General features: G+C 56.8%; 1 protein-coding gene across 15 annotated transcripts in view; it reads right to left on the bottom strand.

Moving 5' to 3' along the window:
* The window catches only part of DYSF (dysferlin), a 222678-nt gene that overhangs the window by 71786 nt on the left and 134078 nt on the right, over positions 1-16814 (bottom strand). For 14 of the 15 annotated variants that reach the window (XM_068979193.1, XM_068979167.1, XM_068979199.1 and 11 more), the window contains 4 exons: positions 12408-12589; positions 9319-9459; positions 8474-8503; positions 6796-6825 (listed from right to left, as the gene is read on the bottom strand). In XM_068979193.1, coding sequence (XP_068835294.1) covers positions 6796-6825; positions 8474-8503; positions 9319-9459; positions 12408-12589 — 383 coding nt within the window. Of the gene's footprint in view, positions 1-6795; positions 6826-7362; positions 7426-8473; positions 8504-9318; positions 9460-12407; positions 12590-16814 lie in introns of all 15 variants that reach the window. The other variant, XM_068979238.1, reaches the window with a different exon arrangement.

Raw genomic sequence — 16814 nt, 5'->3', positions numbered from 1 at the left:
TGCCTGGAAGCCTGCTCGTGGCCTGCTCAAGGCTGATGCCCAGCCAACCGTGGGCCCAAGGCCAAAAGACCATGATAAAATGGACAAGTAGAAGAGGTCAGGAAGGGAGCAGCCCCAGGCTCCTGGGTGGGGAGGCAGAAAGACCAAACCTTCCTCACACGGTTGCAATGTTCTCCTGAAATCACCGGGAAAACTCAGGAATACATTTCCCCCCAGAACACTTCTCTCCAGGCCCCCAAATTCTGGGCAGCATCCCTTTGGTTGCTTGTCCCTCACTTCCATGCCCCACCATCCCGCTGGGCTTCCCCGAGCTCCCCGTGAGGACACTTGTGTCTCCGTGCGGTGCCCCAGGCTCCCCACTTCAGGAACCTGGTCGCAGAGGACAGGGAACAAGAACCTGGAGAAGACTGGGCTCCAGTACCGTTGGCAGGAGGCCCTGGAGGAAGAAGGCAGGTGCACACAGCTGCGGAAGCCAGGCCCGGCCGGCAGGAGGAGAGACAAGCAGAAACAGCGGTTAGGGGTGTGTCCGCGGGGCAGCTTACCAGGCACAGGCGCCCCATTCTCATCCCAAGGCCACCTTCATCCGCCATGCCACCCTCAGGAGCCCCGGGACATCCTCGGTCCTGCCCTTTGCTGCCACTCCCCCGAATCCCCACCTCTGTGGGGCTCCCTCCTCCTGCCAGGTGTCAGGTGGCCCTCTGCCCCTCCCCGCTGAGCACACTCATTGTCACGGTGGATCTGTGCCTCCCCATGCTCTGCTTCCCCAGCCGGTCCCATCCAGCCCTCCCCAGCTCTCCACGCTATCCGCTGCCTGTTTCCCTTCCCCGTTTACAGATGGTCTCGAGACGGCCTCTCAGGTCTGTCCACGCCTTCTCTCTGTGGCTACTCTTCCCTCGCTTCCCGAAAAGGGCTGCGTCCATCCCCCACCCCTGCCTCACTTCCAGGCCACCCTTGGCCCCATGCACTCGCTCTGCCCTCTGCACCCCCTCCCTGGAAATTTCTCTCTCCAAAATTAACAACAACTTGCTGGTAGCTCAAACGCAGCTCACAGGCTCCTAGCTCTCTCCCTCCCTCAGCAGCATCTGGCCAGGTGACCTCGGCCTCCTTCCTAACTCGGTCCCTTTGGTTCCTCACCGCTGGCCTCTCTGCCCTCTCTCCCCGCTGTGGGCTGTGTCTCCAGGCAGCCTCCTCCTGCTCCTCAGCCCAGCCCTCTCCTAGGCTTTCTTCTCCCACACGTCTCTCCTAAGCCCCAGACTCACATTTCCAACCTTACTGCTATTTCATCCATGTGTCCTTCCAGCTTCTCACACTGAACTTGTCCCAAACTGGATTCTCTAAGTTCCCCCTCAAACCTACTCTCTTCAAATGTCATCTCAGAAACCAGCCCCACCATCCACCCGGACAGCCAAGCCGTGAAGCCCCATGCCACCCGTGACTCTCCTTCCCCTCTGCTGGTCCCCAAGCCTCAGACGCCTGTCTCCTACAGCTCTCCCATGCCCACGCACCCGTCTTCTTTCCTGGGTTTGGCTCACCACCCTCTTTTGCCTCCTCCTAAGTGACATCTGGGGCTTCCCTGATGGCTCAGCAGTATAGAATCCCCCTGCGATGCAGGAGACGCAGGTTCAATCCCTGGGTTGGGAAGATCCTCTGGAGATGCAAGTGGCAAGCCACTCCAGGACTCTTGCCTGGGAGATCCCATGGGACAGAGGAGCTGGGCAGGCTATAGTCCATGGGGTCGCAAATGAGTCAGACCAACTTAGCAACTAAACAACAACACAACAAGTGATATCTGGCGTCTGGCATCTTCTGGCATCTGGCATCTGGCATCTCCTTCCAACAATGAGTGAGAACTGTACTCTGCAGCCAGGAGGCAATTTCTAAGAATGTCACTCTGTTTAAAACCCTTCAAAGTTTTCCCACCCACTCAAGATGAAGCCCAAACTCCTTGACGCGGCCTCCAAGACCTCTCATCTTCTAGTTCTGCTGACCTCTCTGGTCTCACGCCTCACCACTAACTTTCCACTGCAGGACCCCAAGCAGTGACCAGCCACCTCCCCAGAAACACTCAACACCCAATCCCTCTGAATGCCAGCAGGCTGCAGGAGGCACCAGATTCTCTGTGAGGTTGGAGCTCACTGGTCCTCCTATCCAAAGGACTCTTTACCCACTTCATCTGGCTACCTCCAATTCAGACTCTGGGTCTTTAAGTCTTCCCTGGAGCCCCAAGTTTAAGTTAAGCACCCCACAGTTTTCAGAGCAACTTGTCCCATTGAAAGACACATCACCCTTGTCATTTCTATGTGTTCATTTGTCTGTGTCCCGTGTTAAACCAATGGGCTTCCCAGGTGGCTCCGTGGTTAAGAGTCTGTCTCCGTGGGTTTGATCCCTCGGTCGGGAAGACCCCCTGGAGAAGGAAATGGCAACCCACTCCAGTATTCTTTCCTGGGAAATCCCATGGACAGAGGAGCCTGACGGGCTACAATCCATGGGGTAGCAAGAGTCGGACACGACTTAATGACTAAACTACCCCAACTGACTTGTTAAACTAGCAATTCTGCACGCAGGGACCACAGCTGAATCCCCTGTCCAATAAACAGAGGCTTAGGATCAGATGATTGAAGGGAGAGAGGGATGGCAGAGGGTGAATGGTGAGGGGCTGGGAGGAGAAAGAACTTACTCCAATACACTCTCCATCCTTCCCAACACTCTTGTCTGCAACAGCCTTGCATCCTCACCAGCCTCCTTCCCCTGGGCCTGCTCAGGGCTCTCTCTGTTTGCATGGGCTTCTTTTGGCATCTTCCAGAATCAACCACATCTTTTAGGGCCTAGTTCAAACTCTACATCCTCCAGAAAATCTCCCCAACCACTCCAGAAACTCCTTACTACCCTCTCTCTGACTTCTTTTCCCTCTAAATGACCCTGGGCTCCGGTTTCCCAAGGTTCTGACTGGTCTCCAACATCTCACACTTGAGAGTCCTATAGTACCAGCCAAACGGCCACTCCTGTGCCCAAGTTTCTCCATCCAGACGAGCCCATCTGAGAGGCACAACACCTCCTTCCTGGGCAGCGATTCTCAGTGGGATGGGCTGCTGTGACCCCTGTCAGCATAGCCAGCCAGGGAGGGGGCGGATGCAGGCTGAAAGCACCACAGGGGTGTCCTGATTCACTGTCCTAAGTGTGACCGGGGACTCTGAGGACCACAGACCTCAGGGGCAGCCACACAACAGGAGGCTCCCCACCCTGCCTGAATGGAGAGCAGACCCAGGGCCGCTGCACGGATGGGGCTCTACAGGTGAGCAGAGTGCTCACCGAGATAGTGCAGGCCAAGAGGACAAGGTCTCAAGGACAGATGAGGCTCTGTCTCCCACTTGAGCAGAATCCACCCTCTACCCACTTTCATCTATCCACCCTATTGGCCAGTTCAGTGCAGGGAATCAAGGCCACGGGCCATGAGGGTTGCTTCGTCTCCCAGTCCTAGAGGCCACCACACTAGACAGCCTTGTGTTCATCCCCAGTGGAGGGGCAAGTGCAGGCGGCCCCTCCAGCCACCAAGGGCAGTGCCGCGACCAGTCGCCCATAGACACCCACTCCACCCTGCGGGGCACAGTCAGGGGACCCTCTGAACGCTCAGACCCTGGCTCCTTGGGGAGCTCCAGCCAGGCGGGCTGGGAGGGCTCCACTGTCTGCCTGCCCCACCCAGCTCGTTAGGAACAACATGCTGCTCTAATTACACTTCCCAGGAAAAACAGTGTTTTAAATTAAAGCCTTGGGGGAGGGATAGGGGGCTGGTCGGGGCGGGGGGGGGGGGCGCGGGGGGAACCACTGGGCTTATTTTCCTGATTGCAAAACACCAAATTTTTCCTTCTGGAGGATTTGGGGGTACAGGAGGGTACATCTCCTGGATATCTCAGACTAAAAGCCATAGCCTGTTGCCTGGATTAGGAGGGGGATGGAGTGACATCTGGTTGGCCCCCAAGTCACAGCAAAAAATCCATGAGTCTGCTCTGCCTTCTTCCAGGATGTCCATCCACGGGGCAAGACAGGAGTAGCAGAACCAAGGGCAGTATTCCGAACCACGCCCCCTGAGGTACTCAGGACCACAAGCCCCGACCCCACCTCAAGGGTCCCCAGAAAGGGCCTTCCTCTGCACTGGCTCGGGGCCCTCAGTTATTAAGGAATCTGCCATCACCTCTTCTGCAGTGTGTGTGTGTGTGTGTGTGTGTGTGTGTGTGTGTGCGCGCGCGCACGCGTGCATGCACGTATACATGCTCTCATGAGTGTATACATTTGCACACACTTACACGTGCCTGTGTGCTCTCCATTTTTCAGGAAATCTAAAATTGCAGTTTCTTTGAACTCATTCCCCTTGGCAGCGCAGACTGCCTTTGTTCTCCAGACAAAAAGGAAAAGAAACGAGACAGAGGGCTCAGAAGAGGCGGGAGAAGGAGGGAGAGAGCAGGTCCGGGCCAAGGAGCAAACAGAGAAAGAGGGAAACGCAGAAGCAGAGCTGGACAAGGGGAAGAGCGAGGATTCAGAAGAGGAGCCAACAGCAAGGGACAGACAGGAAGGCTGGGGGCTGCATGGGAAGCAGCTGTCCCCTCCCTCCCCGAGAACCTGGGTCTCCCCCACAGCAAAACCTCAAGGATGCAATGCAACAGTCTCCTTTCCCCACCAAGAGCACTCAGAGAGGGGCCCTCCAGGTGGGCAAAATGCCTGGCATAGGGGAAATCTCGTTGCCCACCACCCATGCCCCTAGCCCAAGGCACTGGACCCCCAAAGGGAGCACAGAGTCATCTCTTCCAGGAAGCCATCCCCACTGGCCTCCAGCTGTAGGAGTCCTCAGCCCGGGGAGTGGCCTCTCACCTCATTCCCGCCTCCCACCCACGCCTGCTGTCCCAAAGGCCATCCCCACTGGAGCGGCTGTCCTTAAACCACCCTCCAGAGTCACTGTTTCTCTCCATTTCCCACTCTGGCCTAGGCCCCCCTCACATCAGTCTCAAAAGCCTCCTAGCTGGTCTCTCCTAACCCCTCGCTCCCCAACCCACACCTCTCTGCAGCCAGTCAGCTTCCTAACACACCCATCTCTGCTCCCAGACTTTTGAGGGCCCCCATGGCCAGTGGCCTAGAATCTAAGCTCCCGGCAGGGCTTTAGCAGGTCACGGCTGGAGCACTCTTCACAGGGATCAAGCTGGGAGCCTGGAGGGGGCTGAATGAGGGATACCAAGCAGGAGCCTGGCTACAGCAAGGAAGACAGAAAAATCTTGCTAAGGCGTCAGGCTTCCTGCAGGACCAGAGGCAGCAGGAAGACTAACCTGCCTCCACCTGGTCCCCAGGGATTCTTAAAACCAGAAAGGACTCAGGACATCGGCCTGAACCTGAGCCTTCAAATGCAGGGGGACAGGTGATCTGCGGGCCACCTCTGGGGATGAAGGGGTCATGGATCACCTTCTGGGATGGTTCCCTAGACCAGCTGATACTCCACCCACCCTCCTGGGCCTAGGACCCTTGGGAGGTGCTAGCCCAGCCCTGTGCCCAGCAAACCCTCAGGACTTGCTCTCCTCTGGTGCTGCTAACCCATACCCGCCTCGGCCTGTGGCCGGCCGGCCCTGCAGTAAGACACTTGGCCCTTGTCGGGCTCTGGCCCCAAAGCTGCAGATTTTGATTTGCTTCCTGACAAGACCACAGCCAGATCCTGCTCTTGGAATCTGAGCCTCCACTGTTATATATTACAAATCCAGTTATTAAGGATTTTAACTTTTTTTAATAACTCATCCCTGGGCTGGGTCTTCTTCAGAGCAGGCTGTGGGTTTTGGCCACAGAACGCTCTCAATCAAGAGAGAGGGCTCCGTGCTGCTTCCCCGGACAGGACTCCGGTCCCCTTTCCAAATCGGCAGTCTTTCGCAACTGCAGCCAGAAGTAGGAGGCTGCCTGTCAGGCGCAATTACAGCCAGCTCACTTGGCGGACCCCACCTCGGTCTGGGAGCTGAAGGAAGTGAGGTAAGGGGCGCCAGGCCTGTGAATCCCACATCCTGACCCTGCGCTTCAAGTCCAAATTGCACTGAAAATGTCAAATGGTGTCCGCTCCCAGCCTGGGGATTCCCTGTTGGCAGGAAGTGGCTGCCCTTTTCCCAGCCCCCATCTGACCAGGGCTCTCCTTCCTGTCTCTCTGCCCAGGCCTCTGCCCCAGCTCAGTCAGGAGCACCCACTCACACGTTCACGGGAGGCCATAAAGAAAGGTGCTCCTCATCCGCCATAGCAAAGGACACAGCCTTGCTTCTTTTGGATGCAAACTCCAGGCTTCTCCCAGAACCTAGGAATCCCCAACCCACGCTATACCCTAAACCGGCCAGTCCCCAAACTGGCACTTGCTCTGTTGGGTCAAAGGCATGTTCCCCACCTTTTTCCTAAGCACTGCAACAATATCTAATGCCTAATGCCACCTCCACCAGCAAGGCTTCTTTGACTATTCTGTCCCCTTATGAACATGTTCATTCTTGAAAACATTCCACCTGGTACTCAGCCAGATGAGGCTCCGTACTGCTGTCCCTGGGGTCTGGGTAAATGTGACTTCCAACATAGCAGCAATCCACTTAAGGCCAGAATCACATCAGGACACAGCCCAGGCAACCTTGGATCCATGCAAAGAGCGGGAAATGAAATCCACACAGGGGACCATGTGACAGCCACACACTGGAGCGCCAGGAACCAGGAAGGCTCCCGGGCATGGCCTTCCTCTTCCCTCTGTCTCTGCCCGCCCACCCAGCCACAGGCCCCAGCTGTGAGGGTCCAGCTCACCTCTTCCAGGATCCCTGTTGTGTCCTGTACCTGGACCCCACCATGGGGCAGTCCACATCCAGGAGACGGTGGAGGGAGGAGAGCCAGAAGAAAGAAGTTCACCATTAGTGACAAGGAACACTAGGCTGGGGCAGAGCCCAGCATGCCAGATATCCCCCTAAAGGAGCCAACAGAAAACACTTCCCATCTAGGGTGAGGGGGGTGTGCTGCCCAGACACACTCTCTGTCCGGTCCCTGCAATGAAGAAAGAAGGTACAACAGACCCTGATGCAGAGAAACTGCTAGGAGAGGCCAAACGTGACCCTAGAGCCCAGGCATCTCTAAAAGTGACAGAAGAAAGGAGACTGACTGACTGACAGGTGGTGGGGGGTCCCAGGCCCTGCGCGTCAGTCCTAGGCTGCAGTCAGGGCTGATCCCTGGAGCTGCTGCTGGAGCTATGGACTTGGAGAACCGAGGAGCAGCTTGATGCGCAGGGCTGGCGGACCTGAGAGCTGGCGCCTGGACTGGACAGGGAGCGGGAGAGGGAGTGAGATGAAAGGGATGGGAGGAGGTCTTCTACAGAACTACCTGCAAATGTGTCTGGGCTCCCTGCCGCTCTGGGCCTCCCTGGTGGCTCAGACAGTAAAGAATCTGCGTGGAATGGAGGAGACCCAGCTTCGATCCCTGGGTCGAGAAGATGCCCTGGGAAAGGGAATGGCTACCCACTCCAGTATTCTTGGCTGGAGAATCCCATGGACAGAGGAACCTGGCAGGAGTCCACGGACTCGCAAAGAGTCGGACACGACTGAGCGACTAAACGTTTTCACTTCCCTGCCTCATAAGCAGGGAGGCTTCTGGACAGAGCCCAACTGCCTAGGCTCTCAAAGCTGCCGCTGGGCAACCCTTGGCCAAGTATACGATTCCCAAATCAAGTCAGCCCGGGTACCAGAAAAAGGTGTACATTTTTCATGACCCTCAGGAGGAGGAAGGGGAGGAGGGTGATGGGAACCAAGTCCCCATCACTAGCAGGGGAAAGAAAACTGGATCTCGGTGGGAACACTGAGCTGGGAACTACAGTCAGTTGGTCAGACTTTCTGACAGGTGAGTGATTCTGAAAGGGAATCCCCGGGAGGGCTTGAAAATACCCAAGGTGCTGCGCTGCCTCTCAGAGTTGGCCTCAGTAGGTCCAAAGTGGGACCCCAGTTTGGCATTTCTAACAATACCTACCTTGGTGATGCTATGCTAAGAACCACTGGCCTGAGTCAACAGTTCTCAGCTCTGGCTGCACAGTCCCATCTCCAGGGCAGCTTTGAATGATACCAGTGCCTGAGCCACAGCCCCAAAAGATTGTACTGCATTTGGTCTGTGCTGGCACTGAGCACTGGTGAGTATTAAATCTATCCAAGGGATTCCAACACGCAGCCCAGCGGACAGCCACTGGGCTGGATGACCGACATGGTCCCTTCCATCTGAGTCTTCTGTGATCCTTGGACTTCTCAGGGAAAAAAGGCAGGGAAGCCTGAGCTAGGCAGGGACCCCAGCCCCCACCCACCCTGCCCCTAAGACCTCACCCACACCTTCCTCGGCTTGAAGGCAGGATGGTGGTGACATGTGCCTACTGCCCTTCCTAGCCTGGGAGGGGGCTGCAAACACGGGGAGGGGGCGAGCTTGAAGAAGCAAAGTTAAGAGTGAGCCTTACCTCAAAACCAGGAATATGGTGGATGGCCGGCTAGGGTGAAAAAAAGACCTCTGATTAGGCGCCTGTCACCCAAGGCCCCACTAGCATCCTTTCTGCCCTGGCCAAGCAAACACATTCCCAACCACAAGTTGACACTCATGGAATATGTCTGCGATTGGACAGTCCCAGGATCTGCAGACTATTCCTGGAAAGCCTCGGGATTCCTGGGAAGTGCCTGGTAGGCAGGTGCAAGGGAAGCCAGGTTAGCAGTATGTCATGTCCCCTCCAGACACTTCCACCACAGCAGCCTCACTTCTGGCCGGCTTACATTTTAGAGGTTCACATCACACTAAGAGCAAATTTGAAGACACGGCTCTAACCCAAACCCCCTATTTTATAGCAGGGAAGTGGCTGGCCAGGGTCACACAGCTAGGCCGTGGTGAGCCAGCACTAGAACAGACGTCCTGTCCTGCCCTGTCCCTGAAGCCCCCTTCCCCAGGACAATTAGGCCCCCTAAGCAGAGGACAGAGGTCTTTCTCCCAGAAACTGTGTCAGGAAAAATGCATGCAATGACCAGAGGACTCAGACATTTGAACACAGTTCAGATTTCAACTTTCTGCCCCAGTGTAGATCGCGTCTTGATTTGGGGTTCAGAAAAGATGGACGAAACTGGTTCCGGCAGGAGGCCTAAGATGCAGAGGTGGCCCTTCAGCGCTCTCCGCGAAACGCAGGCCCTTGGTGAGGGAAGAAGAATGTATCCAAGGCCCCTCCCCTCCATCAGACCATCCCTTCGCTGGGCCTCCCACCCGCCTCGGCCAGGCGCTCCCGACCCGGGCCTCCTGCATCCAGAAGTGGACCAGCCTCACCTTCTCTCTCTGGATGAGCTCAAAAGAGGCCAGCAGCTCCCCGGCGGGCTGGCTGCCCCTCGTCAGTGGGAACCAGGCCAGCCGGGGCATCCGTTCCAGGCTCGGCTGGCAGATGCAGCGTCCCATGAACTCATCTACACCCTAGACCAAGCGTGGAGAAAGGAGAGTCAGCGTCCCCCAGCCCCAGGTCTGGGGGCCTCAGAGTTGTCCCCAGACCTACACCTGGCCACCTGAACTGGAAAGGGCCTCAGAAGTCAGGGCAGCCCCTGGTGCAAAATGGTAAGTTCTGCCTCCCTTAGAAGGCTGTGAGGAAAACATGTGCGTGGCCCCATGCCACTGTTGCTAGAGCTGACTCCCATCACAGAGGCCCTCTGTTTGTCCAACTAGCATTCACCTTGCTTCAATTTAACCAAGCTCTAAGCCCATTAGAGTCAAAAGTGATAGCCACCTAGCATTTCCTGAATCTCCTCAGCAATACAAGTGCTTGACATTTCCCAGGACTTTTGTCTCTCCTATTCATTTCACCTTCAGACCCCCTCTCCTCCAGTTTCCACATGGGGAGACTGTGATCATGCTCATCAAATTAAATGCATCTTGTTAAAATGAAGTTTGCATCTTTTCATTCCTTTGCTCTGTGCCTTCCATGACCTGCAGTGCCTAGAGGCTGAGGTGTGAAGCCCTCCTGGCCCGCTCGCTGGAGCCCACTCGCGCCCCCGTCTCATCCCTTCCCACACATCTTCCACCCTGGCTGTTGCCCTCAGCTGGCCTCACCCCAGCCTTTACGCTGGCCATTCCCCTACCCTGCTGCACTCCGCTCTTCTCAGCCATCACCCACAGCCCTGCCCAAGTTCAACCCTTTGATGTGGACCCCTGGGACCTTGCTGACCTGTGAACTCCAGCCTTACGGTTAGCTTCCCCAGGACAGGGGCCACAGACAGCACCTGGGTCTCAGCCAGATGGTGCTGCAGCCGTCTCAAGCCCTGGTGGCTTGCCCAAGGGCACTTATCCGGAAAAACCCGGGCCAGGGCTGGGAGGCATCCCTACCTGTGGTCACCTCACTGCTGAGGACATTGTCCAGAGCCATCTGGAGTGGTCACCAGCTAGATGGCCCCCTCAGTGAGGGAGAATCCAGCACAGACCCTCAGAGTGGGCACCAGCCACAGCGGTGGGGAGGGTCCCGGAGGCTCCCCTGGGCTCAGTATTGCCCTTTAGTCACTGGGTCATGGAGAGGCTGGAGGAGGGGCATCCTTGCAGAGCCCGGGCAGCCAGGACTGCAGGATCTCAGGGCAACGGATATTTGCCAACAGGTACAGCTTCATCTGACTATGTTATCAATAAGCAGGACCCCGGGGCCCACCCACCCAGGAGAGGCCATGGTGCTCTACCACTGGGGTCCCTCGCCGGCACTGGCCTGAAGGGGAGAGAGTGACATTTGCGTGACATTGGTGAAAGTGGAGGTGAGGTGCTATGGGAAGAGCGAGACCAAGTCCGGTGGCCTCCCGCCCGCCCCATGCCAGCACTTGCACCTACTTCTGTGACGTCCCCTGGTCCAGCACCCTGCAGTCCTGCCGCCTCCCACTCATTCCTTCCCCCAAGGTTCCAGGCCCTGAGCTCTTCCCCAAAAGACCCTTCCTCCAGCGGCTCAGCCCCCATGGAGCCAGCTTTTTCTTCCAAGGGCAGAGCCAGCAGGCCGGCCTCCCCAGTCCAGGCCTGCGTTGCCCGCTGTCACCTGGTGGGGGTGCCCTTACTGGCATCACCTTCAGCCACCCTCCGGTCATCACACCATCCTATCCAGTCACGGCAACTCTTTCTGGACACATCTTTGAAACTCGGCCCCCTTCCCTTTCTTCCACTGCTACCCGCAACCCGGGCAGGGCCGCTTGGCCAACCTCGTGTCTCTCTCTCCCAGTAGCATCCCACCCCTCCTTTATAAAATGTTTCCCGGACTCCGCTACACCTCCAACCCCCTGACCTCTACTCCTTGCTCTTCCCTCCCCACCCTGGCCCTCCCTCGTACTGTGCTAATACCCCCCGCCTCACCCCAACACCTCAATCCCACATTCCCCAGAGCCTGTCACATTCCAGCCCACCACTCTCTCCCTCCTGAACTTTTCCTGTCCTATACAGGAGCCACCAGCATCCAGCAGTTAAATTTACGTTTAGTGGATTAAACTGAAAAACAAAGAAAATACGTCTTCTCAGTTGGACTAGGCACATTTCAACTGCTCAGCAGCACACGCTGCAAGTGGCCCTCATTTGAGAAGCATGCCTACAGAGCCTTCCCAGCAGCGCAGCAGGTTCTGTGGGAGAGCACCACCCCCTGCTCTGTGCCCAGAAAGGACCCAGCTTGTGTCACAAGCTGGCTCTCAGGAGGAGCCCCTGCCCTGTGGCCTCTGAGCCCCTGCTCTGAGGAGGAGCCCCCGCCTGTGGCCCCTGAGCCCCGGCTCTCAGGAGGAGCCCCTGCCCTGTGGCCCCTGAGCCCCTGCTCTCAGAAGGAGCCCCTGCCTGTGGTCCCTGAGCCCCGGCTCCCTGGAGGAGCCCCTTCCCTGTGGCCCCTGAGCCCCGGCTCCCTGGAGGAGCCCCTTCCCTGTGGCCCCTGAGCCCCTGCTCTCAGGAGGAGCCCCTGCCTGTGGTCCCTGAGCCCCGGCTCCCTGGAGGAGCCCCCGCCTGCGGCCCCTGAGCCCCGGCTCTCATCTGGACTGGGAACCCCACATGAGGGGCCACTCAGCCCAGTACAATGTGTGGAGTCAATGCAGCTCTCCAATGAGGAGGGGGAACCCAACTGGGATCTTATAAGCAAGCTAGAGACAGAGAAAACCCAGGCTCCCAACCCACAGCAAAGCACCCTGGCCAGATCTGTCCCTTTTCTCTCTCATGGGCCCAGCACACTTGCCAGCAATTCATGTGTAATTACTCTGAAATTTTCACCACTCTGCAGCCTGTGGGGTCGGGGAGAGGCCACCAGCCCCAGCCTCGGGAAGCGCCCATCTGGCGGGGCACCCATCCCTCACAGCAGCATCTCCCCCTGGGTGCTGGGCCCTGGAGAGGGTGGCCAGTGAGGGCTGGGCGAGGGAGGCGGGCAGACTCACGTAGGTGTCGTGGTCATACAGCTCCACCACAATGCTGGGCGGCTGCTCGGCAATGCTGCTCGGCTCGCCAAATATCTCGATCTCGTAGAAGATGAGCGTCTGGTCCCAGGTGGGGTTCAGGGTGTTCTTAGCCACCACCGTCTTCTGGCTCTGGTGCAGGAAGGAGACGACTGCATAGGGATCTGTGTGGGCCGGGCACAGGGAAGGGAGACAGGACACAGCAGAGACCGTGAGAGTCGCCCGCTCAGGAGTCATGTGGCCACAAAGCTGAAGCAGGGCTGTGGCTGCCGCTCTGGCAGCAGCAATGTCCAAGCTGGAGACATGTCCCAGGGGGGCTCTCCCCCCACCCCTGGCTTCTGTGAGCCAAGCTGGTGACAACCGCAGGGAGATGGGGCCAAGGTCCAGGAGAGCAGGCCCAGAGATCCAGAGAGCTCCCCCTCTGGGCTCCTTTCTGGACTGGCTGCTGGGGGCAAAAGTCTAGCTGAAGGAGGTGAGAGCCTGGATGGTGCATTCATTTACTCATTCATTCATCCATCTAGGGTTTCCCAGGTGGCGCTGGTGGTAAAGAATCGTCTGCTAATGCAGGAGACATACAAGATGCAGTCAGTCCCTGGGTGAGGAAGACCCCCTGGAGGAGGGCATGGCAACCCACTTCAGTATTCCCGCCTGGAGACTCCCATGAACAGAGGAGCCCGGCAGTCTACAGTTCATAGAGTCACAAAGAGTGGGACACGACTGAAGCAACTTAGCATGCACACACACATATCTTCAAGATGGTTTGGAATTATCGACACTCATCCCACAAGCTTTTACTGAGTGCCTTCTGCAGGCCAAGCTCAGGGCTAGGTGATAAAGACTGAGAACACATCTGGAGCAACACAAAAACCTATACAAAAAAAAAAAAAAAAAAAACCCATAAAATTGCCATTTTGATCATGCTTTGAAGAATAGCAATGAGGTACAGTGGTGTGTAAGAGAGGAATCTAGCTTTATCAATAGAGGCAGAGTGCAGAGGGAGGTGCCGGTAGACTGGCATGCCTAGGTCTGCATTTCTGCAAGCTTCTGCTGGCTGTCACGGGAGAACAGACTAGAAGGGGCACAAGTGGGCGCAGAGAGACCAGTTATGACACTGCTGCCAGGGTTCAGGCAGAGGGGGTGGTAGCATAGACGGGTGGGGGAGTTAAAGGGAAACAAAGGGATTCGAGGGCTGTCGAGAGCTGTTGAGTGAGGAGAACCTCAAGATCCCAGCAGCTCCCTGCCACCTCCAAACTCCTTTCTAACCTGCCAGCTCCAGTCATGCTGGCCTGGGACCCACCAGGAGTCATCCCTCAGCCTGGTCCCAAGGTGTCACTAGAGAGATTTCTAGGGCAGTGGTTCTCCAATGTGAGGATGCAGAGATATCACCTGGAAGGCCAGCCCCACCCTCAGAGACTCCTTCATCAGGTCTGGGGTGGGGCCTGAGAACTGACATTCCTAACAAGTTCCCAGGTGGTGCTGATGCTGCCTTTCAGGGCTACACGTGGGAACCAAGGCAGCAAAGGGCCATGGGACTGAGTGCATATAACCTGGGACAGGAGCGAAAGGCTGGGAGGAGGGGCTCTCCCAGCTTCTCTCATCAGAGGCCAAGGTCCAGTGTGCTGCCATTCTGTAAGACTCAAAGTGCCAGATGCTGAGGCCACATGGACAGAGAAGTCTGAGGGTGCAGGAGGATGGATGCTCAATGCCTGGCAGGGCAGAACCCAAATGCCCTGCCACATATCCTCTACACTTGGCACCTTCTCCATCCCGCAGCACCTTGCACCCCACAGGACGGCCCCAGTGTGACCTCAGATGGCCTCAGCACCAGACATCTAGTGCCCGGATGTCCAGCTGGTTCTGGGGCTGAGATGGGGAGGGGCAAGCCAGGATCCCTGTCTATAAAGAGACCAGGTGGCAGTCCACAGCCACTGCACAGGAGGCAGCAGACAGTGACCATCGAGGAGGTGGAAAAGTTGGCGTGAGCATGGGAGGACTCCCATCAAGGGACAGGGTACAGGATTGTGGCTATTGCCCAAGGGGCTAGTTTTAAGGGTGACAGAGGGATCTGAGTTAGGAGGCAGAGGCTATGGGCACTCACTGGCCAAACAACGCTGGGTTTGGCTAATGGGAGGCAGCCACCAGGCTAAGACCAGTTTGCAGCCTTCAGGCACAAAAGCACAGTGGGGTGGAGGAATTCCTACAGGAATCCTGGAGGGCTTCCTGTAGGAAATCAGCTTGGAACCTGACTCTGGCAGTAGAAGAGGGCATTGGGAGGACGCTGGCAGAAGAAGGGGCAGGAGAGACGTGTCCACCTCTCACCACCTCCACCTGGTGGAGGCCTCCCTGGCACGGGGCTCCCTTCCCATGCACCAGCCTGGCAGGGCTGCCCGAGCCATTCCCTTCCTGCCCCTGGCAGGGCCCAGCGGCGTCTGTGCGTTTAATGAAACCGTCTGGCTGTGATACCATCAGCTCCAAGCTCGGCAGAGAACCTCTCCCCGGTTCCAGTAAAGGAAAGAGGGTGCGTTCCGATAAATAAAACCATATTAGAGAGCCAGCGAAAAAGCCCCTTTTGTTCCCACCCCCTGTGCTTCCCAACGCTTTATTTTTATAAGCACGGGGGCCCCAGACCGACCGCGTTTACACAAAGATCACAATTGCACATTGTGGCGGCCGGCACGCTGTATTGGTGTTGGCAGCACCCCCCACGCTGGCCCCCGAGCAGGCGACTCCTTCCAGCAGCCCCATCAGCACAGGCAATGAGCTCAGCACGGGGGAAGGGAGGGGGCGGCTTTCAAACAAAAATCACCCAGACCCACACGCGCGCCCCGCCCGCCCAGGGGAGGAAAAAACACACAACAAAGGCATTGTAAGCAGCGGGCCTGGAGGCCTGGGGCCTCAGACACTGGGCTACTGTGTGCCGGGCCCTGGCCTCTCCCCACACAAGGCCCAGCCCCTCGACAAAGAGAAACAAGGGGGGCTGGGGTGTTGCTGAAGCAAGGTGGTCAGATGAAGGGAAGCCAGACAGACGCACAGACACAAGCCTCTTCCAGGAAAGCCAGGAGGAGGGAGAGGCAGGTCTCAAGAAGAGGGGGAGGGCAGGGGAGAGGCCGGCTCTTCCCAGGGCCACGCTGGTAGGTAAGGGCTAGCATCAACCTCCAGCCTCACCTGCCAAGCCGCACGGAGATCCCCCTGAGGTGGAAGCTGGATTGGAGCTCTGGACGACCGCAGGCTGTCCAGGGAGCTCCAGCCAAGAACACACAAGGGTTCTACAGGAATTCAACACCGTGGGAGGCCCCAGACAGCTGACTGCCGGACCTGCAGCCCTGTGCCCCAATCTCTGCGACATTCCTGGAGCTCCGAGGAGGACTCTTCTCCAGTCACAATACACTCCCTCCAACAGCTCAGACCACCAGGGTGAGGGACAGGACAGGAGGCGTTATACCCCTTGTCAGAAAAAGGGGCTTTGCCTCAGAAAGACTAAGTCTCCAGTGCCTGCTCAAACATGCCTGGGACCAGACTCCCTGACTCCAAGTCAGTGCTCCTTCTGCCTGTCACGATCAGGGTAAAAGGCCCCTTAAGACAGGGTGGAGTAGATTGCTAGTAAGCAAGGCAATGCAAAGAAAAACTACAATACAGCAGTATTTTTCGTATAAAATTAAGAAAAATTTGTTTAGATTTATAAAACCCAGTGTTGGCGAATAGCTGATGAAATAGGTATTCTCCTTTATTGCTGGAAGGAATTCAACAACCCTTTAGGAAAGCAATTGGGCCGTATGCCCTGAACAACATAAAACTGTTTACACCCCGTTTCCCATATTCCTGGGAATCATCCAAATTAACCAAAAAGCTATATGAACCAAGATGTTCACTCCAGCATTATTTGCAATCCATCACTCGTTCAATATACAGTTATTGACTGACCAGCACGTGGTAGATAAGCACAGTGCTTTGAATATGAAGGCGCATGAGACATGCTCCAGACTCTTAAGATCATGACTGCTGCTTAGAAATGGTAACTAAACATCAATTATAACCCAAGTGATGTGCAGCTTCCTAGCAAAGTGTTCAAGGCACTAGGGGTTGCAGTAGGCTGTGGAGCCCGGTGGCCTCAAGTCAATACTTCCAAAGGAGGCCTTCCCAAGTGTCAAGAATAAGGAGGTAACCAAGACAGACCAAGGAGAAGGGGGCATCCAGGCACCCAGGACAGCATGGGCAAAGGAACCAAAGAGCAGTGGGGGGACAGCGAGCCTGTCTGCAGCAAGGAAGGGAGCTCCCCGGGCTGCGGGAATAGAGGACGAAGGAGAAGGCAGGTGGGCAGACCACAAACGGTCCCAGATTCACACCGAGTTAGCTGGACTGAATCCTGTCGATCACTGTTTCCCAAAACAT

The sequence above is a fragment of the Capricornis sumatraensis genome, chromosome 1, assembly GCF_032405125.1.
Source record: "Capricornis sumatraensis isolate serow.1 chromosome 1, serow.2, whole genome shotgun sequence".
NCBI classification, from domain to species: Eukaryota; Metazoa; Chordata; class Mammalia; order Artiodactyla; family Bovidae; genus Capricornis; species Capricornis sumatraensis.
Note: the sequence above shows the minus strand (reverse complement) of the source record. Positions and strands in the feature narration are given on the sequence as shown.